General features: G+C 44.6%; 1 protein-coding gene and 1 non-coding gene across 9 annotated transcripts in view; one reads left to right on the top strand and one right to left on the bottom strand.

Moving 5' to 3' along the window:
* Positions 1–8,524: 8,524 nt before the first annotated feature.
* Positions 8,525–8,636, bottom strand: LOC122202714. Its single transcript, XR_006194834.1, has one exon. It is a non-coding gene; the product is annotated as a U6 spliceosomal RNA (small nuclear RNA).
* Positions 8,637–11,576: 2,940 nt separating this feature from the next.
* The window catches only part of CCNJL (cyclin J like), an 82,776-nt gene continuing 69,618 nt past the window's right edge, over positions 11,577–24,734 (top strand). For 6 of the 8 annotated variants that reach the window (XR_006205130.1, XR_006205129.1, XR_006205128.1 and 3 more), the window contains exons 1-2: positions 12,336–12,422; positions 12,817–12,931. Coding sequence is in view for 3 of the 8 variants with exons in the window: in XM_042947859.1 (XP_042803793.1) it covers positions 12,866–12,931 (66 nt within the window). In the remaining 5 variants the exon portion in view is untranslated. Of the gene's footprint in view, positions 12,043–12,335; positions 12,423–12,808; positions 12,932–24,734 lie in introns of those variants that run through there. The other 2 variants (XM_042947888.1, XM_042947879.1) reach the window with 2 other exon arrangements.

Raw genomic sequence — 24,734 nt, forward strand, 5'->3', positions numbered from 1 at the left:
TTTATTTATTTTTGAGACAGAGGGAGACAGAGCATGAGCAGGGAAGGGGCAGAGAGAGAGGGAGACACAGAATCAGAAGCAGGCTCCAGGCTCTGAGCCATCAGCACAGAGCCCAATGCAGGGCTGGAACTCACAGACTGGGAGATCATGACCTGAGCCAAAGTCGGACGCTCAACAGACTGAGCCACCCAGGTGCCCCAGGATCTTAATTATATTTTAATCACGCTTAGGAGGAGAGTGATACTTGTGTGATCAAAAACATTTCTAAATAGAAGATTGCCCAGCCCCCTCTCCCACCCTCTAGCCTCAGGGCCCCCAGACGGCGGCTGCTACCCTAATTCTTGGCCCTTCAGCTCAGGTCTCTGCACACCTGGAAGCTTCAGGAGCACCTCACAGAAGGTGACCTGCTGGCATCCCGCTGCTGGCAGTCAGGACCTTCCCATCTTGAAGGCCCCACCTGCAGGCCCCAACAAGCTTGTCTGGCTGCTTTTTACTGTCCCGGTCTCAGTTTCCTTCCTGTTCATTGTCTGTCGGAGGAGGGGGGTCTGGCAGGCTCAGGGGCTTTGAAGTCAATGGCTGCTTTTATTTCCTCCTGGAGACTGGCTTGTTCTTAGGGTCTTGCTCCATTGTTCCCCACAGACTCCTAGTCAGTCTGGGAGGCTCCTTACCACGCACCTATCCCAGAGTCCACAAACTAGGGCTGATGCTGGGTGTGGCCACGGGGCATTTTTTTTTTTAAGCCAGTGTTTTAAAATTAAGCAATATCTCAGTTTCTTCCTTCTTTTGAAAAATCTAACAATCTAGCAATAATAGGCCCAAATTCTGAAGCTGGGACCATCAGAGGGTGTTGAAAGGGCTTCTTGTTCTGGATGTGCCACAGGCTGTTGCTTCACAGCTGGCCTACCACTCTATCCTGCTCCCCTGTACCTCCCTGGCACCTGGGCCTTTGACCCTCAAAGAGAGAAATACTTCCCTATCCCTATCTCTTTCAAAGTGGGGGTGGGACTGGAGCTGGGTGTGGGGTGTAGACCAGGAGAGCTGTGAGGCTTTTCTTCACCTCAGCAAGCTTGTCTCGCTTAAACGTTGTCTTCTGGATCTCATTATGTCCCTGGGTCTGTGCGCCCCCCACGATTTCATTCCATCTCCTCCTTTGATAGAAGAAACTGAGGCCCACGGAAAGAAGGCTGCTCGCCAAGTCCCCACAGTGAGTTTACACAGTGCTTGCTTCAGGCTCTAAAGAGCAACACCCTAGGAATGTTCTAGCCTGTTGGTTGTTATTCTAGGAAGGTTCTAGCCTGTTGGTTGTTATTCTGAAGGGGAAACATTAGCGAGTAGTTTGTACTTCCCCGAATGTTTCTTCTTTTCAGTCACAACATCTTTTTTTTAAGTTTATATTATTTATTTTGAGAGAGAGACAGTGGGGGAGGGGCAGAGAGCGAGAGGGAGAGAGAATGAATCCCAAGCAGGCTCCAAGCTGTGAGCGCAAAGCACAACACGGGGCTGGATCTCGAACCGTGAGAACATGACCTGAGCCAAAACCAAGAGTCGAACTCTTAACCGACTGAGCCACCAGGCGCCCCACGTCACAGCAGTTTTAGGGAAAGAATAGTTCCTCCTTTTTACTAATAGGAACAGTAAGGCTCAAAGAGCATACATGTCCACGGTCACACAGCTCTCTCGGTCTCGTATGAAAAATGGGGACAGTAACTCCTTACCAAATGAAGCCTGAGTCAGGTGATTCCTTCAGGCCCTGTTCGTGCTGCTATCCATACGCCCCTCATTTATAAATTAAATCAGCAAACCTGTATTGAGCACCTCCTTGAAATCAGGCACTGTGCTTGCTGTCCTCAAGTAGCCCACACTGTGTGAGGGTAAATAGTAATGTTGGGGAGAAAGAGGGAAAACTTTCCCCCACGTGTTGCCCGTGGAGGGAGAGGGGTGAGTTCAGATTAAGAGTGATATGGCACAGAATATCTCGGGGAGGAAACATAAATGGGTGTCTTAGTCCATTTGGGGTGCTATAACAAAATACCACAGACTGAGCCACTGATAAGCAACAGGAATATATTTCTCACAAGTTCTGGAGGCTGGGAACCCAAACATAAAGATGGCATCAACGTGGTCACGTTCTGTTGGGGGCCCTCTTCCTGGGTCACGGCCAACTCCTTCTCGCTGTGTCTTCACACAGTGGAAGGGGCTAGGGATCTCCCTTGGGTCTCTCTCATAAAGCACAAATCCCACTCATGGGGGCTCCACCAACATGACCTAATCACCCCCAAAACCCCTCACCTCCTGATGCCATCACTGTTGGGTGTTAGGGTTTCAATGTACGAATTTGAGGGAGACACAAACATTCAGACCATAGCAGTAGGTTTCCTCTGAGTTCGACTTCAGAGGGGACAGAGGTGGGAACTGGGCCAGCTATACAATTTGCAGGGCCCCATGCAAAATGAAAATGGGGGGTCCCCTGTTCAAAAAGCAGAGAAATGTGCTGTTAAAAGCGGTAAAATATAAAGGCTTTTCTTTTCTTCGTCCATCTCTCAACTTGTCATGGGTTTTCTGAGCTGCTATTTAATTTTCTAAATAAATAAATATTTTAAATATTAACATGAGTTTTACTGTTCATCTTTATATTGTGCGATGTCACTTTTCTTTTTTTAAAACACATTTTTTTTTTTTTTTGAGAGAAAGAGGGCACGAGTGAGCAAGGGGCAGAGAGATAGGGAGGGATAGAGAATTCCATGAGGGGCAGAGAGAAAGAGTGAGAGAGAGGGAGAGAGAAAGAACCCCAACCAGGCTCTGCAGTGTGGAGCCCAAAGTGGGGCTAGAGCTCACCAGATGTGGGGTTTGAACTCACAAATCATGAGATCACGACCTGAACCAAGTCGGATGCTTAACTGACTGAGCCACCCAGGCTCCCCTTAAACATTTTTTTTTAAGTTTATTTATTTTGAGAGAGAGAGAGCACAGGTGCAAGCAGGGGAAGGAGAGAGAGAGAGGGAGAGAGAATCCCAAGCAGTGTCCGTGCTGTCAGCACAGACCCCCAACTCAGGACTTGATCTCACAGACCCTGAGATCACGACCCGAGTCAAGATCAAAAGTAGGACACTTAACTAACTGACTGAGCCACCCAAGTGCCCTGCAGTGTCACTTTTCAATGGAATAATAAGAGTATTAACTCATATGTAGGATCCCTGAAATTATACAATTCACGTTTCATGGTTCCTATGTGGATATGTATTTAGTTCATACACTAACAGTAGAAATGCCGCAGGTAGTTAACTGCTCTTACTTCACTTCTTTTTCTTTTTTTTTTAAGGTTTTTTTTTTAATTATTTATTTTGAGAGAGACAGAGACAGTGCAAGCAGTGGAGGGGCAGAGAGAGAGGGAGAATCCCAAGCAGGCTCTGCACTGCCAGCACAGAGCCAGATGTGGGGCTCAAACCCACGAACTGTGAGAACCCACGAGCCTGAGCCGAAACCAAGAGTTGGGCGCTCAACCGACTGAGCCACTGAGGCAGCCCTTTATTTCACTTCTTTTTGTTTGTTTCTGTTCTTTGTTTTTTGTTGTTGTTGTTTTGTTTTCATGTTTTAATAAAAATTGTATATATTTCAGGTGCACAACATGATGTTTTAATATTTACATATACCGTGATACGAAGACAGTAGTCAAACTACTTAACATATTCATCTCCTCGCAGAGTTACCTTTTTTGTTTTTTTAGTGGTGACAGCACCTGAGATCTATACTCTTCCCAAAGTTTTAGTACACACTATAGTACTACTGACTATAATCACAGAGCAGTACTTTAGAGCTCTAGAATTTATCCATCCCACCTAACTGCAACTTTGTACCCTTTGACCAACATCTTCCCATTTTCCCCACCTCCCTGACCCTGTTCTACTCTCTGCTTCTCTGAATTGGATTTTTTTAGATTCCACACATAAATGATACCATGTCTTTATTTGTCCTTCTGTAACTGGCTTATTTTGCTTTGCATAATGCCCTCCAAGTTTATCCATGTTGTTGCATACAGCAGGATCTCCTTTTTTAAGCCTCAATAATATTCCAGCGTGTGTATGTATTCACACACTATGATTTCTTTCTTTTTAAACATTTTTTAAAGTTTATTTTTATTTATTTTGAGAGAGAGAGATAGAGAGCAAGTGGGGGAGGGGCAGAGATCCAGGGAAGACAGGATCTCATTCAGGCTCTGCCCTATCAGGACAGAGCCCGATGCAGGACTTGAACTCACTAACCATGAGATCATGACCTCAGCCAAAATCAATAGTCAGACACTTAACCAGCTGAGCCACCCAGGCGCCCCCATATTATTACAATTTCTTTATCCATTCATCCATCCGAAAACACTCAGGTTGTTTCCGTGTCTTGGCTGTTGTGAGTAATGCTGCAATGAACTTCTTGATACATGCACATCTTATCAATACTCTACCTTTGGCTTGTTGATGAGTAAGGAAGGGCAGAAAGGAAAAGGACAATGGGTTGCCCCATCCCTTCCTTTTCTTTGGTGTCAAGAAATGTGGTTGCCTAATATAAGGAAGCAACACCAGTAAGGATTTGAGAGGGATCCTTAGTCATTCATGTTTCTTAAAATGCCATTGCCTTCTGTTATAGGTTGAATCGTGACCCTCCAACACCCAATATGACAGAATGTGCCCTTATTTGGAAATAGGGTCATTCCAGATGTAGTTAAGATGAGACCATACTGGAGTCGGGTGGGCCCTCGATCCTGTATCACTGACCAGTGTCCTTTCAAGAAAACTGTGAAGGTGGAGGCTGAGAGTGCAGTTATGCAGCTACAGGGCAAGGGACACCACGGATCGATGGCCACCTCCAGAAGCTAGGAAGAGGCAAGGAAGAAGAAAGGATTCTACCCAGTGTCTCAGAGGGAGCTTGGCCATGCAGACACCTTGATTTCACACTTCTTGTCTCTAGAACTAGAGAGAATAAATTTGTTGTTTTAAGCCACCCAGTTTGTGCACTTTGTTACAGCAGCCCTAGGAAATGGATATACCTTCTTTCTGTGTTCAAACCAAGTTCTAGTTCAAGAGAAAAGCATGGCCCCTCGGGGTTGTCTCCAGGAACTCCCATGGCTCTTAGGTCCACTGGAATTCTGTGCGCCTGGGACATGGATAACATCAGATGCGAAGGGCGGCAAGGAACAGCAGACAGTCTTGCTGGCTCATGCGCATGTTCCGCTGTCTCCTCAGACTTCATTTACAAACACAGCTTCAAAGATAAAATTCTTAAGCATTTCAAGTGGTGATGGTAGAGCGTTAAACCAAGCACAAGGCCATTCTGATCACAGGCCTGTGCAACTGCATAGATCACACACCCATGAACGGACCTCCATTGAGAGGGAGATCTATTTTTTACTTTTTGATCTCCTACCTTTCTTTTTTAATTAAAAACAGTGATATGGGCCAGCTTTACAAATGTCCTAGGTTTTGAGTTCTGTTTGCGAAATGCTGCCTTTTTATTCTTCCTGCCTGCTTCTGAGACCTAATCTGTAGAGTTGTATCTCAAGAATTTCTAGTTAAGGATCATGAAGGATTTGGCCAACGTCCTTCTGACTATGTAGAGCACCCAGCTAGAAACAGTTTGAAGGCGTTGGCTTGGTTTCTGGTTAAAGACCAAAGTGGTAAACAAAGCTTATGTCTCAAGGTTTATGGCCCAGATGGCTTCCTTCTGTTCCCATAAACAGAGCCAGCCTTCATGATTTGGGTCCTAAATGAAGCAATGCAAACCATTAAAACCCAATGGAAACACCACTCAAAGTATATACCTCATGAAAAACAGAGTGCTTGAAAAATTTACATCACTGACTCCTCCGCCACTGCAGGGCAGGGTATTTATGGCAGCAAAGGTTGGAAACAACCTAAATGTCCAGCAGAAGAAGACCAGCTACATATCTCACGGTGGATCCATTCCCTGGGACATGGGATAACTGTGCAGCTCCACAGCCACGGCCATGAAACCAAAAGGAAATAACAAGGTGCAGAGGGATGTATACCATATGCTACCACCCATGTGAGAGGAAAAAGGTATAAATGTCTATGTTATTAAATGTACAGATCACTTCTGGAAGGAAACATAAGGCACCGGTTATACTTGGGGAGGAGAATGAGGCCTGGGACCAGGGGGAGAACACATACATTTCACCATAGTATATATTTGTAAAATGACACCTTGTATCATATGAAAACAAAAAGAGAGAGAGAAAGGGAGGTTAAACTGAGCATGTGATGATATTAGATTGATTTGTCCTCTGAGGAAGATTGGAAAGGTCAGAGAAGTTTTTTTGCCCTTATTTTATATATGGGCCAGTTATCAGTAGATAGGATGCTCTTGCCCTAATCTTTGGTTTCCAGCCTGTGAGCTTCAGAAATTCGGGGTAGGAGGGGGTTCAGTGGTTCATAGTAAGCACTTGATAAAAGTTTGGTTTTGAATGAATGAATGAAGGAGTGAACAAATGAATACTTCTTGGCATGGGTGGGGTGTAGGGGGTGGGAAAGGGAACTCAGTTGCACGGTTCCCCTCCTGGCCCCAGAAGAGGCTAAGGGCACTGACATCATTTCTACCTGCGGACAGCGATGCACCACCAAAACCATCAGTGCAATGTATTTTTATTCTTCAGAGATACTAGGAAAACAAGAGTCTTTGAAATGATACACAAAGGACTGCAGACTATGAATGGTTTTTACAATCTTTTGAAAATCACTCCTGGCGAAAAGCCAACTTTCTGCCTCCCTCTCTCTCTCACTTGTCAGAACTCCTGATAACTGAGGGGTGCCTGGGTGGTTCAGTCAGTTAAGTGTCTGATCTTGATTTTGGCTCAGGTCACGACCTCACGGTTTGAGTCCTTCGTCAGGCTCTGCACTGACAATGTGGAACTTGCTGGAGATCCTCTCTCTCCCTCTCTCTCTGCCCTCCTGCACATGCATGCATGTATGCTCTCTCTCTCTCTCTCTCTCTCAAATAAATAAATTAATTACAAAAAAAAGAACTGCTAACAACTGAGAGCTGAAGTTTAGGAAAAGAGAGACTCCAAATTAGTGAATAATAAAGGCCCTTCGTGTACCCTGCATAGAAATATTATAATACTGCTATGAAAAATAAAGAACAGGGACACCTGGGTGGCTCAGTCGGTTGAGTGTTCAATTCTTGCTTTTGGCTCAGGTCATGATCTCACTTTTCTTGAGATCCAACCCCACATTGGGGTGTCTAACAGTGTGGAGTTTGCTTGGAATTCTCTCTCCCTCCCTCTCTCTGTTCCTCCCCCCCTCAAAATAAATAAACAAGTAAACTTAAAAAAATAAAGAACAGCAACAACAAAAAGCAAAACAATACTGAGAGTCATTTTTTTTGTAAACCTTATTTATTTTTGAGACAGAGAGAGTGACAGAGTGAGAGCAGAGGAGGAACAGAGAGAGATGGAGGCAGAGAATCTGAAGCAGGCTCCAGGCTCTGAGCTGTCAGCACAGAGCCTGACGCAGGGCTCAAACTCACGAACTGCAAGCAAGGTCATGATCTGAGCCGAAGTCGGATGCTTAACTGACTGAGTCACCCAGGCACCCCTGTGAGTTGTTATTCAATGGAAGGCCACTCTAGTAATTTTATCATGTGATTCTATTTTAATAACATTTACTTTTTTTCTGATTATAAGAGTAATGCATGTTTCTTGTAGAAAACTTAGAAATACAGATATCTTAGAATAAAAAGTAAAATAAAATTTTCCATAATCCTACCACTGATTTTGCATAGTTAATACTTTTATAAATATTCTTCAGTTTCTTTTGCATGTGTGTTTAACCAGTCCTGTTCTAATCATGATTTATTATTTAACCAGTACCTGTTCTAATAGTTCACTACAGTAAAAAAGCATTGTGATAAAACCACCTGTAAAGAAATCTTTACACTCATCTGCTTTTTTTTTTTTTTTAAATAAATTTCCAGAAGGGTGCCTGAGTGGCTCAGTCAGTTGAGCATCTGACTCTTGGTCATTATCTCACAGTTCATGAGTTCGAACCCCACTTTAGGCTCTGTGCTGACAGCTCGGAGCCTGCTAGGGGTTCTCTGTCTCCCTCTCTCTCTGCCCCTCCCCGCTCACGCTCTGTCTCTCTCTCAAAATAAATAAATAAACTTAAAAATAATTAAAGGGGAGCCTGGGTGGCTCAGCTGGTTAAGCATCGACTTTGGCTCAGGTCTTGATCTCACAGTTCGTGGGTTCAGGCCCCACGTTGGCCTCTGCTGACAGCTCAGAGCCTGGAACCTGCTTCAGATTCTGTGTCTCCCTCTCTCTCTGTCCCTCCCCCACTCGTGCTCTGTCTCTCAAAAATAAATAAATGTTAAAAAAATTTTTTTAATTAAAAAATAAAATAAAATGAAATTTCAGAAGTGGAATAATTAGATCAAATGATATATTAAAAAATTTTAGTAAGACCATCTTTTAGTAAGATAGGATTATATTCCCAACAACACCAAACATATATTTGTCCCAAACATATATTTGTCAACCTTGCATGTTATATTTTTACGTGTCATCTTTACACAGGGCCACGATAATCTTCTCTGCATTGTTCCTATTTTAGTATATGTGCTGCCAAAGCAAGCACTTGCATGTTATGTATAGATTTTTTTAATTTTTATTTATTTTGAGAAAGAGCATGAGTGGGGGAGGAACAGAGAGAGAGAGGGAGAGGGAGAGAATCCCAAGCAGGTTCTACACGGTCAGCACAGAGCTTGACTTGGGGCCCGATTCCACAAACCATGAGATCATGACCTGAACCCAAATCAAGAGTCAGATGCTTTACCTACTGAGCTACCCAGGCACCCCTCGCCTGCTGTATTTTTTTTTTTTAATTTTTTCATGTTTATTTATTTTTGAGAGACAGAGACAGAGCACAAGTGGGGGAGGTGCCGAGGGAGGAAGACACAGAATCTGAAGCAGGCTCCAGGCTCTGAGCTGTCGGCACAGAGCCCGACGTGGGGCTCGAACCCACAAACTGTGAGATTATGACCTGAGCCAAAGTTGGATGCTCAACCAACTGAGCCACCCAGGTGCCCCTATTTTATTTTATTTTATTTTATTTTTTAATTTTTGCCTGCTGTGTTTTTAAAAATCCTCAACAAAGATGTATCACAAAGTTTCTAAAAAAATTTTTAATGTGTTTGTAGGGAGTATGAACATTAAAAATTTTTCTTTCACATTTATTTATTTATTTTGAGAGAGAGAGAGATAGAGCACAAGTGGGGGAGGGGCAGAGAGAGGAGACACAGAATCCGAAGCAGGCTCCAGGCTCTGAGCTGTCAGCACAGAGCCCAACACAGGTCTTGAACCTGTAAACTGCGAGATCTTGACCTGAGCCGAAGTGGGATGCTTAACCATCTGAGCCACCCAGGCGCCCCAGTATGAACATTTTAAAAATGATACTAATCCTTTTGAATTCCTTCTTTCATGGCATACATGAAATTCTGAATTTTGATATGTTTCATGTGGTAATCATTTATGAGAGGTTCAGATAGTAAGATCTACCTTTTGTCACATTTGTTAAAAACATTTTCTCCAATCTGTCATTTGCCTTTTTTGTGACATCTGATATATCTAACTAACTCTTGCATATTTACTCGAATATATATACTCATCCTTGGCTTTCTTCCTGTGCTTTATATCTGGGCTTTCTCTTCTGAAATAATGCACCTATATTTTCTCTTAATTGTCTTGTATTTTGTTGTTGTTTGTAGTTCTTTGGGCTTGATAAAGCTAATTTATAGATAGGGACCCCTAAAACAGAGGCCACCCTAGTAGTCTGTGCCACATCACAAATCTAAACCTAAGTCATTCTGCACTTTTCTGGAAACACCTGGCAAGGAAACCTAATATACACCAATCACACATCTCCAAGTTAGCTTTAGCTAGTTTACCTTACCTTAGGAAATAGGACCTGCTAGCCTTATAAGGAAATCTCTAACCTCTTAATGAGTCATGCCTTGCTTCTGCATTACCTCTTGTAACATTCTATAAAACTTGTTCTTGCCCAAAATCCCTCTGGAAGAGGTCTCCACTGCTGGTGAGACACTGCACTCTCCCAATCCATGGACTGTGTTCCCTTGAATAAAGGACATCAGACTTGTTACTAAATTGTTTTGGTTTGTCATTTGGCAGGTATGTATGTATATAATATATATGTATATATATATTATATAGTACATGTATATATATGTTTATTCATTTATTATAAATGTTTATTCATTTTTGAGAGAACATGCATGCATGAGTGGGGGAAGGGCAGAGAGGGTGGGGCAGACAGAGGATCTGAAGTGGTTAAGTCCAATGTGGGGGCTCAGACTCAGGAACAGTGAGATCATGACCTGAGCTGAAGTCAGACGCTCAACTGACTGAGTCACCCAGGCATCACTATTTTAGTTTTGTCATTTGACAGGTTCTTATATTAATTTGAATGATGATTGAAATAAATCTCTAGTTTTACTTTTACCCCCAAATTAACTAATTTCCTCAGCCTAATTTATTGAAGAATTTATCCTTTTCCACACAAAAGTGAAATGCCACATTTATCCTAAGATTGGGTTTTAAGTATGTTGTATACGTTTCTAGACTTCAGCTATTCCACTGATGGTTATCAATCCACTCTTGTATTGACACCACACTATTATAATTATACCTTAGCAATATGTTTTTTTAAATTTATGTTTTATTGTTTTTTTTTTTAAATTAATCTTTACACTCGACGTGGGGCTCGAACTCATGAACCCAAGATCAAGAGTTGCATGGTCTTCCGACTGAGCCAGCCAGGCACCCCAGGTTAGCAATATGTTTTAAGATTTGGTAATATAGGTCTATCTCCTCCATTTTTAAAATTTAAAATTCTTAGATTTTCTCATGGATATTCTTCCATTTGAATGTTACAGAAAGTGTTACATGTTATCTTTTCCAGCCTCATCTACCTACAATCATTAGAATTTTATTAAAGGACTAAATTTGGGTAAAGTTGGTATTTTCACCTTCTATTTCTTCAAGACTTTCTTATTATGTTTCAACTTTTATAATGTCTTCATTAAAAGCCTTTATTTCTCAGTAACTTTATTCCTAGGTATTTCACACTTTTACAAGAGTATATATACTGTATAATATACGTATTATACACTATATATATTTTACATTAAAATTGTTCTTTAAGCTCCAGTTGAAGCTTGTCAAAGCTGACTTTAAAATTTTTTTCCGGGTGGGTATGTGCTTTCAGGAAACCAGTCAGAAACTAAAGGCGCTTTAGTGGTGGCTATTTATTGAGTGTTCTTTTTATACCTGACATGGCAATTATCACTTCACACGAATTATCTTCTTTAATAATACAGTATCTTTAACAGGCTGGTGCAATTTTTATTCCCATTTTACACAAGAGGGTTCCCCGTCTTAGAACACGTGAGGAACTTGGCAAAAATTATCCAGTTTGTAGGTGGGTTTGAAACAAGTCTGCGAATCTCAAAAAGTATCACAAAAAAACCATCAGCCAAGAGGACAGCCCACTGTGGTGCCAATAGATCAGCTGATTAAAGGGAGTGCCTTTCCGAAAACAATCAGCTAAATTAAAAAGACAATGCTTTCCATCCACGGTACCGTTGGTTTTCCACCACTCCAAGACGCAGATCTACACTCTGCAGGAACACGATAAATACCAGTTGATTCACTGAGCCTCCTTTTGAATTCAGGACTCGTGGGTAACCAAGAGCGGCTTTTCTGGAGCGTTCGTGGGAATTGTCCGTTTAGAAATCTACCTCCCCATCTCGAGACGAGTTTTAAAAAAAAAGAAGAAGAATTAAGAAAGAAAAAACAGGTGGAACCGACGTAAAATTGGCCACAGCAGCGCACGCGGGAGACAGAACTTTCTGGGGGCATCCTGCCCGCGCTCTTCACGCGTGGTGCGCGCAGGTGGCGCTGCGGTCCCTGAGCTCCCCGCGGAAGCCGGCGAGGAGCCCAGGAGGCCACCCAGAGCCTCCGCGAAGGTGAGAGGAAGCTTTCCACCCAAGCGGGGGAGGCGGGCGGGCAGGAAGCGGAGCCAGCGCCGGCGAAAGAAAGACTCCAATTCCCAGCCCCCCGCCCCACGGGGTGCGGGCCGCCGGCGCATGCGCGTGGCCCGGCCCCCAATTCCCCCAGCGAGGGAGGGAGGCCCCCGGCGGCCGGGAGGCTGCGAGCCGCGGCGGGACCCGAGCGCAAGCAGGGGCGCGGCGGCGACGAGGGCGAGCGGGGCTGCGGAGGCGAACGTCGAGAGCGTGGGGCGCCCCGCGCGCGCGCGCCCAGCCGCGTGCAGACAACCGAGGGCACCGCCGGCTTGGCCCTGAGAGGGGCCTGGCACCCGCAGCCCCCCACGCCCGAAGAGGGATGCGTGAGTTTCGCCCCGGCTCGAGGGCAGGATGTGGGAGCAGGACAAAGGCTGGGCGGCGGGGGAGGAGTTGGGGACGGCGAGCCGGTGGCCGCTGCCGGAGCTCCAGCCTTGGGTGAGCTAGCGGAGTCGGCAACTTTCTGCGCAACTTTTGCAAAAAGGAAGATAAAAATTCTGCAAGTTGTTGCAGAGTTCCAGGTGGCCCCGGCTCCCTAGAGCAGAGGGCAAGGGGGCACCGCACCCTTGGCTGGGACCGGAGGCGACCACCGGCTCCTCTCAGCGGGGTAGGAAGGGGCGCCCATTCGGGCCCTGGCCGGGGACGAGCGAGAATAGGGATGCCGCGGGTCCGAGCCGGGGAGGCGTGCTGCAGCTGCTCAAGTTGCCCGTGTCCACGCAGGGTGCGCCCTGAGAGCCCGGTAGCGTCGGATCTCTGTGCTGCATACCCGATGATGGATGAGCCGTGGTGGGAAGGGCGCGTCGCCTCAGACGTCCACTGCACCCTGCGCGAGAAGGTCAGTTCCTCCCTGCCGCGGTTGTGTGGCTGGGTATTTAAAGTGCCTTTGGGTCTCCATTCGATGTCCTCCGGTCGTCCCTTGTAGGTACTGGATCTCCTGATGGCCTTGCTTTCTTCCTGCCCTTAGCCTTCTCCCGGAAAATTGTGGGGGAGAAACTGGAGATTGGAGAGCTTTAACTGGTTTACTGGTTAGGAACTCAAGAGATCGCGACTGTAGTCCTTAAAGCTATATTTCCCATAATATTGCCACAAGAGATTATTTTAAGTGGTACCTTTAAAAGAAACAATTATTGTGTATTCATTTTAATGTGAAATTTAAAAAATGAAAATCCAGCAAGTTCTGCATAGGATAAATGATGCTGATTTCCCATTGATTGTAATGACCTAACAGTTCCTTTTAAGATAGTAAAAGTTGTGACTCAGTAGAAAGAAATGTTAGGTAAGCGAAAGTGTAAGGTATATAGAAGTTATGTCTCCCTCAAAAACAAAAACAAAAACAAAACCCCACAAATCTCTAGGATGGAACTGAGTAAACTTTAAGAAAAAACAGTCTAAATGATGGGCAACAAAACTGGGAGCCTGTGAGGAGAAAACAAACACTCCCCTGCCAGTTTGCCTCTGGGGGCTGCTGAAATGGGATCCCTGCCCTCCCCTCACCTCAAAGGAAGTGCTGATGGCCACTGAGGCAAGGGCCTGTGTGTCTTGCCTTCTGCATTTGGGCTGAGACTGAGAAGGGTGGTTTGGGAAACAGGTGTGAAATAGAGGAGTATATTGGTTCTTTAGGGTTGCCTTGAGGAGAGGACTTAAAACAATAGGAATGTGTTCTCTCACAATTCTGGAGGCTACAAGTCCAAAATCAAAGTGTTGGCAGAGTCATTCTGATCCTTGGCCTTTCTTGGCTTGTAGATGCCTCGTTCCAAACTCTGAGCTGGTTGTCACACAGCGTTCTATGTTTGTTTTTTCTCCTTATAAGGACACCAGTCATTGGAATAAGGTCTCCTTTAATACAGTATTTTAATTTAACTGATTACATCTGAAAAGACCCTGTTTCCTAGGTGGACATGAATTTGGTGGGAAGGGGGTGGATACAATTCAACCCAATATAGGGAAGGAGAGGTCTTCCTAGTGGGGTACCTGGGTCCCTACACAGACAGGTAGTGCATTTGCATCCAGTGTCTGTGGAGTTCTCCTTACAAAGTCACCAGATATTCAGGGTTGTTGTTTTTTTTGCCCCCTCATTAGGGACTGGCTGTCTTCCAGCCAAATTAATATTTTTTTCTTTTGCCTGTACCTGTTAGTCTATCTCTGTCTTGTGTTGGTTACCCAGGCTGTAGCTTTTTTGGTCTTCTCCCTGGAGCAGAATGGCCAAGGTGCCACACATTCTGAGCATCTGGAGAAGAAATCTAGGTCTTAAAGTGTTAGAAGGCAGAGATAGTGGGTTGGTAGGCCAGGCAGTATAGTCCTGGTCCTTTTCTGGAGGTAGTGGCTAAATGAACTAGTAAGAACTGCCATGGAAATTGGGTTTCCTTGTTGATCATAGGCTTGAGTGGTTATCAGTTCTCCTCATAGCTTGCGAGCAATGACTGGTATAATTTGTCCCTTTCTAGCAGGAAGGATTTCTGAAAGCAGTATAAACTCAACCAGCTCAGTCACCTGAGAATCCCCAGTCTTTTATATGAGTGTTCTGAACACCCCTCCAGCCACTCAGAGGAGCAGGGGCAGGCGGTCCCCCATTAATTGTGCCTCACCCAAGCCATATCGCTCTTAGTTTCCTGTTGGGCTGCCTGCCTCAGAGGGAGAAGAGCTTTGTCGAGGCTTTACAGGATAGAAATGGAAAACTCAGGGATTGATGCCTAGGGTCCTCTGCGACCTTGAAGCTGGTCTTATCAGGGCAATCCCAGGTTACTTTGGTTTATAATGTAAATGCCCCCCCCCCCCATATTAACTATTTTCCTCCTTTATTTCCACTCTCTGTTCAAAGAAGCAGATGCTTTTTCTTTTTTAATGTTTATTTTTTGAGAGAGCGTGTATGTGAGCAGGGGAGGGGCAGAGAGAGAGGGGGACAGAGGATCCAAAGCGGGCTCTGTACTGACAGCGGATGACAGCCTGAAGCGGTGCTCAAACTTACAAACCTTAAGATCATGACCTGAGCCGAAACCAAGAGTTGGACGCTTAATCGACTGAGCCACCCAGACGTCCCAGATGCTTCTTGAGACAATTTGGTTTTATGGAGAGTTTGCAGAGAAAAGCGAGAGCTAAGGGGAACCCAGCAGCCATACCAGCCTCACCTTTCTTAAGGAATTTCTTTCTTAAGGAATGAGGGCTGGCCTTTCATTTTTCCCAGAGTAATTTTTTAGTCAACATCTATTCTAGTACTACATTTCTAACACTGTAGAACAATTTTGTGAGTGTCTGGCACACAGTACACACTGTTGTTTGTCAAATGTTTCCAGATAAACACAAAGTGTGTTTGTGTGTGTGCCGTTGAACTGTCATCATCGACCCGGGCGTGGTTATGCTCAGTTGACTGATGCAGGAAGCAAGTCTTGATCACCGAGCTAGTGGAAGCCCCACTTTGTCAGATGTGCCATTCCAGAATAGCATTACACTATAGTGTGTAAAATGTGACACTGTGGAAAGGAACTGTGGTGTCAGATGCACACTAGTTATGGCGGTGAAACCCCGAGCTGCTTGTATGACCTCTCTAAACTTCTTTGAACCTGGCTTCCACTGTCCGTTCTTCCCACCACCACCAGAACTTAGATCGTGTCAGTTCCCTGCTTAAAGACCTCCGCTGTCATCCCATTGCTCTCAGTAAAATTCCCAGTTCTTACCTGTACCTGTAATATCTGAAATAGTTGGGCCCCACCTGCTCTCATCTCTTGTCTCCTACATTGGCCTCCCCACATTGGCCTCCTTTCTCTTCCTTTAATAAGTCAAGCTCATTTTGTGTCTCAGGGCCTTTGCACTGGCTGTTCCCTCTATTTGAAGTCTGCCTTTCTCTAATACTATTCCTCTGTGTCTATCAAAGCATCCTATTTTGTTTCCTTTATAGTATTTACCAGCATCTGGAATTATTGCCTGTTTATTACCTTTTCCCCTACACTAGAATGTACGCTCTGCAAGAATAGTCCTGTGCCTGTCTTGTTCAGTGCCAGGTGTCCGTGTCTAGAATGGAGCCTCCCTGATCTGAGTGGAGTGGTGAAAAGAATGAATCTTCTTTAGTTTCCTTTTCTGTAGCCTGGGGGGTGAATTTGATAGGAATGTTAGGAGTGATGAGAGGACCTAAGAACTGTGGTAGGTACATGACAGGAATTGTGCCCTCACACTTACCGATTGCTGAGTGGAAGCTGAATGTGAAACTGATAGTCCCTTTCACATAGCGTGTATGCAGAGTAAGGCTTGGGGTTTGTGACCACCTTGTGAACGCTTCACAAGTGTGACAGGTAGTCCTGATTAAGACAAGGATCATTATCCCTTTGGGCCATTGGATGGTGATGGGGTTGAGGCTGGGAGAGGCCTCAGTTTGCCAAAAGTCACGTACCTGGGACCCAGAAGCTAGGTGCCCTCGGCAAAATCTAAGCAGCCATGGAACCCTCCTTCCATCCAGATCGCTCTAGAGAAGTGTCTCCCTCTCAGGCCACCTTTATCCCATGCTCAGACTTAAATTGCTCCCTTCATCATCTTTCCTGCCCCATTGCTTCTTCTAGAGCAAACCTGGAACCCCTTTCTCCAGCTACTTTCTGTTGGGGTGAAGGGCTGCCAGCCAGTACAGGGGAATCAGGTTTCTTACTTGTAACACCTGTGCCCTTGAACTTCTTCATTGAACATGAGGGAAGGAGAACATGATCACAGATGATCACTGTCGCCAGTGGGGACAGTGAGACTGTTGGTGATGTTTTCTGGTGACCAGGTATATGCCCTCATGAATATTCAGATTAAAGCTGAGAGCTTCCTTCCCCTCTCCCCCCCAAAAGGTGAATCTACCTTAAGTTTAAAATTAGCTTTAAAATAAGTTTAAAATTTAAGATCCCACCCTCTCAAAACCATGTCGACAAGCCCTACTTGTTTTGACCTGGTAGCTTTATCTTCCGGGGCTCCTGGGAGCCTGCATGCTAGAGGTTCCCTCCTTCATCCTGTTCACCTCCTCCTAGGATTGGGGTCATGTGGCACCTTGGGGGTCTCCTTGCCCTGCTCCAGATCTACAGAGCAATCAGCTGCTTCCTGAAGCTTGCTTCCTTCCACACTTAGAGAGCTTGAGCTGTGTGAGACCACATTTCGTGAACCGGTAGACTGATCAAGGACATTTTTACTGATTTGTGATTGAATTTATACAAAGATCTTCCTAAACACCACCAACAAAAGTGACATTTAGCGACGATAATGTTAGCGGCTACTGTTTATTGAGCACTTCCTGATGCCGGCAGTGTGCCAAGCATGTCCTCCATGTATTATCTCACTTCTCATATCTGCCCTAGTGCTGGGATTGACCCTGTTTTACAGATGGGAAACTACAAGACTCAGAGGGTATGAGTAACTCTGTTGAGAGCGAATAGATCATTGTATCAGAGCTTGACCGTAGATTCATTTGCAAAAACGTCCATTTTAACAAAGATTGGAAATACAAGGCAGGGGAGTCAAGGCTCTTCCATCCGTGGCATTGTAGGCTCTGGCTTTAGGCGGTGTTACAATGACTCTGTAAGTTGGATTTTCTTTAAGCCACCCTGAGAAGCCAGCAGCCATGGGCTCTGGCCTTGCTTTGGGCATTGGAAGGGCTGATTGCCAGGCCAGGGCCTTCCTTATTTGGCTCTGGCACCTCACTTGTGTATGGTGCTTCTCACCTTGAAGTGATTTGGCCTTTGCTGTTGCCTCTCCCTGGGGTGGACATGATGGTGTTCTGACCTGCCAGAGCAGAGTACGGACCCCTCCGGGCCGTCTTCTCTTGCCTGAACTCTGACAGCTGGACACGACAGAATCTCACCCCAGCTCGGTCTGCCACCCCTGGATTAAAGCCACATTGTTTTCTAATGGCTTCTAAAGCTTTCACATCCTTTTATTTTGCACTTCCAACATCAATATTTTTCCTCCTCGCTCTTCTCCCTAAATTCCTCAAATTTCTCCACTGCACGGTTGAGCATTTGACTCTTTATAAAAAATGTTGACCCAAGCCCATGCTCCACAATTTGACTAGGTCACCCCATAATTGGCTTTTCTATTCTCTTGCCCTCCTTTTGGGTTTCTGCACACTCAAGGGACAGTTCTTCCCAAATCATGAGATAAAACCAGATCTATCAATAAGAAAATGTTCTAGACACTGGTGACAGAACGTGTCTGCCCAGCTCAGTTCCAGAAATGTGTCATTCAAGCCTCTCAGACCCCAAATGGCTGGTTTTGAGAAGCCCTTGCCTACTGACAAGGCTGCCTTATGGTTGTGGTCTTCAAGGGAGACCCTAAGCAGCTGGCCCTCAGGGCCCCTTTCTGGAGGGAAGGGTGAGGCTTTTAGTATAAGGAGGGGTTTGCTACAGTCCCACTTGTAAGGGTGATCTGGGCTACCCCTGGGGTTGTATGCAGAAGACAGAAGATGGAGTGAGAAATGAGGTTGGGGGGCTGGATGAGATGTCATTCATGGTGGCATCCAGCTTTAAGACACCCAGACTCCAGTATCCCTACTTGTGTTCTACAGGAAGCTTGGGGACAAAGGTGAATCAGAACTGGGTGTTTTCTCATGAGCCCCTCTGGTCTTAGACAACAGAAGTGCTCAGTGTGCCCACAGTGCTCACCTGAGACTTGGTCTCTGTGTACCTTTTCTGTGGAAGATGCAAGTTATCTTGCAGGCTTCCTTTCATCTGCGCCTCAGGATAGTGTGATCCCTGCCCCACCTGCCTCCCAGGTGTCCCAGGAGAAAATACATGGGTATGGGCCTTTGGGGCCTTGATTTTGAGGTGGAGAAGGGGGTTGGCAGGCACCCTGGTTGGCTGGGGAAGCGTATGCTAAGTAAGGAGAGGACATTTAAGGCCTTGAGCTGGCCCTGTGCCCTTGCCCTTGACTTCTTCTTTGTCTTTCTAAACCACACTGCCCCTTGGGTAAAGGGAGTACAGCCAACGATTGTCTGGAGTATCTGAGCACCTGGCAGAAAGAGGTGACACTGGGTCTGCTGTTTTCTCTCTTTTTGTTTTTTTAAAAGTTATTAAACACACACACAGACTGGGGTGGGTTGTTTTTGATTTTTTGTTTTCGTTTTTGTTTTGCTTGTTTGCTTAGGAAACTGCAAAAATAAATACAAGCAAAGAAAGTTAGTCTCACCATTTGGAAGTCATTTCTGTTGATATTTTGGTTTAGGTTCTTCTGTTCCTTTGTGTGCATGTTATCATGATACAGTTTTATTTTGTTTTTGCTTTTTTTTTTTTTTAGTAAAAATGGAAAATACCTTGCCTCAAAACACTCTGTTCATTTCATGCATTTCTGTATCATTCTTCACCGAAATCCTGGCTATTGGACACCAGCAAAAAAAAAAAAAAAAAAAAAAAAAAAAAAATTAGAAACAGGCAATTGTGCTTATTTAGAATAGGTAATATGAGAACATGGTAAAAAAAAATCCAACTATATGAAAGGGTAGGTAGTAAATAGGCTTTCTTCACCCTGTCTCATTCTGTGAGTTTTTCTCTCAAAGGTGCCACCAATTCCAGCTTCTTGTGCATCCTTCCAAAGTTGTTCCATGTGTAAACAAACACAAATATGGTGTATGTTTGTGTGTTCGAACACAAGTAGTGTACTTTATACTGTGCTGTACCATTTGATTTTTTAATGTGTATATTTTAATAATTTAAATATTTTCTGTGAAACCAATGAACAGAAGCTCTGTGACCAGAAGGGATTTTTTTTTTTTTTTTTGGCTTTTCTGTTCATGGTAATTATGAAGGTATATAGTAGATACTCAATACGTTTTTATTGAATGAATGGACGGACTATTTCTTTTTGGTCATTTTCTATCTAAATATATATTATGGTTCTATAACTTAATTTTTTCCTTCACTGTATATACCAAATAGCTTTCTACATCATTAACTACTTTTCTACAGTATCATGCATCACGTTTTCCTGTGTGGATACACCAGGATTTGATTGGCTCATCTTCTTGTTGGATATTTAGGTGGAATGCTTATTCATTTCCTAAAACTGAGTTATAATCTAGAGTACAATGTACAGATCTTTTTTTAAAATTTTTTAATGTTTATTTATTTTTGAGAGACCGCGTGCAAGCTGGGAAGGGGCAGAGAGAGGAGACACAGAATCGGGAGCAGGCTCCAGGCTCTGAGCTGTCAGCACAGAGCCCCATGCGAGGCTCGAACTCACAGACCGTAAGACCATGACCTGACCCGAAGCTGGACACTCAACTGACTGAGCCACCCAGATAGCTATACCTATGGTACAATGTACAGATCTTAAGTGTGCAGTTTACAGTGTATAGTGAGTTTTGATAAATGTGTGCATTCATGTAACTAAGATACAGAACATTGCCAGAGCACCTAGCTGGCTCAGTTGGTGGAGCACGTGGCTCTTGACCTCTGGGTCATCAGTTCGAGCCCCCCCCCCCCCCCCCCCCCCGTTGGATATAGAGAGAATGCTTAAATAAACAAATAAACGTAAAAAAAAAAAAATTTTTTTTTTTTTTTACGTTTATTTACTTATTTTGAGAGGGAGAGAGAGCGAGCGAGCACATGCACAAGCAGGGGAGGGCCAGAGAGAGAGGAGAGAGAGAGAACCCTAAGCAGGCTCCATACCAGCAACACAGAGCCTGATGTGGGGCTTGAACCCACGAACCATGAGATCATGACCTGAGCCGAAATCAAGAGTCACTTAACCGACCAAGCCACCCAGTTGCCCCAATAAACTTAAAAACAGAATCTTAAGAAGAAAAGATGTACAACATTGCCATTGACCTGGAAAGCTCCTCTGTGCCCCTTCTCAGTCACTCACTCCATCCTGCTCCCAGCCCTAGGCAAGCCATCTACTGTTTGTCTCTCTGGATTGTATTTGTCTTTCCTAGAGTTTGATATACATAGAGTTATACATACGTACTCTTTTCTGTCTGCCTTTTTCTCCGTAGCGTAATATGTTTGAGATGCATCCATGTTATAGCTATTAGGAGTTTATTCCTTTTTCTTGCTAAGTAATATTCCATTTGTTTATTTATACAACACAGCTCTTTCATCCATTTCTCCCTTGTCCTTTGAGGCATTTCTCGTGTACCATTTGATTTTTTAAAAATTTTTTCATATTTATTTATTTTTGAGAGAGAGAAAGCGCGAGTGGGGGAGGGGCAGAGAGATAGAGGGAGACACAGCATCTGAAGCAGACTCCTGGCTCTGAGCTGTTGGCACAGAGCTGGACACGGGGCTTGAACTCACAAACTGTGACATCATGACCTGAGCAGAAGTCAGACGCTCAACTGACTGAGCTTCCCAGGAGCCCCTCTCATGTACCATTTGATTTTCAATAGCGCTGTGGGGGGTGCCTGGGTGGCTCAGTTGGTTAAGTATCCGACTTTGGCTCAGGTCATGATCTCATGGTTTGTGAGTTTGAGCCCCACGTCGGGCTCTGTGCTGACAGCTCAGAGCCTGGAGCCTGCTTTGGATTCTGTGTCTTCCTCTCTCTCTGCCACTCCCCTGCTCATGCTCTGTGTGTCTGTCTCTCTCTCTCAAAAATAAATGAATGTTTAAAAAAATTTTTTTAATAAATAAATAAATAAATAAATAAATAGCACTGCGGTACTGATCCAAGTCTGTCTGTGAGTATGGTCATGGGAATAAATTCCTAAAATGAAATTGTTGGTCACAGGGTATAATTTTGAGAACTTTGCATATCACCGGTTAATTCCTGAAAGGTTGCACCTGTTTGCACTTCCACCAGTGGTGTGGGAGAGTGCCTGCTTCCCAGCAGCTTTGCTAAACCTAGGTATTACTGTTTTGAAAAAAATCAATGCCATTTGGTTAGGTCAAAATGGTGTCTCCTGGCTGTGTTTGAAAGGAATGGGAACCCAGAGTGGGAAAAGCACTGGAGGAGAATAAGGAGGGAACTCTGATACCTTCCCAGACCTGAGGGGCCCCATCTGCAGCAGGGAACCAGCCTGGGACCCATCTTGGGCTGGGTAAGGGCTGTTGAAGTGCCTTCCGCCCTGGCCAGAAAACTCCTAGTGCTCCCTCTTAGCCCCCTCAGTGTGTGCTGCCTCCTACCTCCAAGTGGCACTTACTTGAGAACTGACTCCTTCTGAGGCCAAATTTGAATTGTCCAGAGGCATTGGCTCCCTTAGAGGTCACTGGAGCAGGTAGTGCCAGAGCCTGGACATCCTTTATGATAGAGACATCCACACTGGTACCACGAGCTACTTATTCCAGAAATGATCATCCAGTGACTTGGGTGGGTGGGTGGGTTGAGGGAACAAGAATGGGAAGGGATGGTCATTAGAAGAGAAGCATCAGGAACTAGATTCAATTGCTGTATGGAAAAGTTGGAAAGAACCTAAATGCCCATCAGAAGGGAATTGGTTTCACTGTGGTTGGTCTAACACACTAAAATTTGTGGAGTCATTAGATGTGACATTGTGGAAGACAGCTTTGTGCTTGATGACAGTTGATTTTTCTGATCATTGCAAAAATCCCAGACAGCTCAGAGCATGTCTAATTCTTTGGAGTGTACCTCTGTTTTTTTCTTAACTTTTATGATAGAAATTTTTAAAGATACACAAAAGTAGGGAGAATAGTAAAATGAATCCCCATGTACTTTCCACTTAGCTTAGTACCTGTTTCATCTGTTCCCCAGACAACATGTGATTTTACATATAAATATCTGCTAACAGGCTTTTTTTTTTAAAGTAACAACTTTGGGGATGCCTTGGTGGCTCAGTCGGTTAAGTGTCCAACTTTGGCTGAGGTCATGATCTCACGGGTTGTGGGTTCAAGCCCTGCATCAGTCTCAGTGCTGACAGCTCAGAGCCTGGAACCTGCTTTGGATTCTGTGTCTCCTTCTCTCTTTGCCCCTCCCTGACTCGAGCCCTCTCTCTCGCGCGCTCTCTCTCTCTCTCTCAAAAATAAACATTGAAAATTAAATGTAACAACTATGCCACTATCACACCTAACAAAATTAACAATTCATTAATATCTATTATTGCCCAGTCCATATTAAGCTTCCCCACTTGTCTCAAAAATGGCTTTTATAGTTGGTTTATTCAAATCATCATCCTGATAAGGTCCATGTATTACATTTCTTAAAAATTACTCTTTAAGGGGTGCCTGGGTGGCTCAGTTGGTTGAGCATTCAGCTCCTGGTTTTGGTTCAGGTCATGATCTCATGGTTCATGGGTTTGAGTCCTATATCAGGCTCTGTACTAACAGTGCAGAGTCTTCTTGGGATATTCTCTCTCTCTCTCTCTCTCTCTCTCTGCCCCTCCCTTGCTTGCTCTCTCTCTCTCTCAAAATAAATAAATAAACTTAAAAATTTTTTTTAAATTACTCTTTAAGTTTTTAATTGTCTGATAGCCTCCCTTCCCTGCACCCCCCTCCCTTAAAAGCATTTTTCCCCATGACCTTGATTTTTGGAGAAACCAGGTCATTTGTTCTGATAAATGTCCCCTACCTTGATTTGGCCTGTTCCTTACTAATGGTGTCATTTAACTTGAGTTCTCTGTTAACAATTTGGTTTATATACTTCCCTACTCTTGTGGGATTTTAGTGTGCTGTAACCTACTTTTTGTCTAGCTAGCTGTCAGCTCAAACATCGCTTCCTCAGAGAAGCCTTTCTTTACTCCCCTCCAGACAAGGTCGGGCCTGGGACCCTTGTTACATTCTCAGACCACCGTGCATTATTGCTTCAGCACTCAGCATGATTTGTAATTCTACACTTATTAATGGGATTATCTGATTTAGAACCAGCCTCCCCCCTAGACAGCAGGCCCGCGAGGGCAGGCCAGGGCCGTGTCTCTTCAGTTCTGAGCAGAGTGACTGCTGCACATCACAGACACCTTATCTGGAGTCTGTGTCCTACAGCCCACACACTGCCTTCCTGGATTTCGCTGTTGAAACAGGCTTTTGGGGCAGGTAGCATGGCTCCCAGTAACTCCACCCTGCTGGTAGAGAAATGGCCTCTGAGAGCTTAAATGCTCAGCCAGGACTTCCCTATTAAGTGGGAGAGCTGGGGCTTTGAGACCGTGCGATCTGCTGTGCAGAGTGTGACTTAGGACGGGCAAAAGAATTGCAGCCAGCCTTGAAGTCAATGATGGGGTAACACGAACTTCCCCTCGAGGGACGTGAGAAGGCGGGGGTTAGTGGGACAAGGCTGTTGGTTCTGAGTTGATAGATCTCGTTAGTCTCTCCTATTGTGTTCATTTTCTGTTTTGAAATAATATCAAACATACAGGAGAGTTGCCAACACGGTTCACAATTGTGAACATTTCACACATTTGCCTTATCATTCTCTTCTTCCATCTTAATACTTTTTTTTTTTTTTTTTTCTGGAAGCAAGTTGCAGGCGTTATCCCTTAATACTTCAGGGCTTATTTTGTATGGTTACTTTTGAGATTGGCCATGAAGTGGTTTGTGGGAGAAGTGTTGTCAGACCACTAGGGATATCTTCCCAGTTGTCAGGAACCTCCCTGGAAGCCTGCTTTGGGAGGAAGGGATTTCAGCATTCTGGTGAGAAAGGAGGAAGCCCAGGGCCACAGGCAACCTTTCTAGACCATGAGTGGGGATGGCAGAATACTGGCTTATTTCCTTGGACCATCTCCATGGCCCTACTGGCAGACAGCC

The sequence above is a fragment of the Panthera leo genome, chromosome A1 (genome assembly GCF_018350215.1).
Source record: "Panthera leo isolate Ple1 chromosome A1, P.leo_Ple1_pat1.1, whole genome shotgun sequence".
In the NCBI taxonomy this organism is placed as follows: Eukaryota; Metazoa; Chordata; class Mammalia; order Carnivora; family Felidae; genus Panthera; species Panthera leo.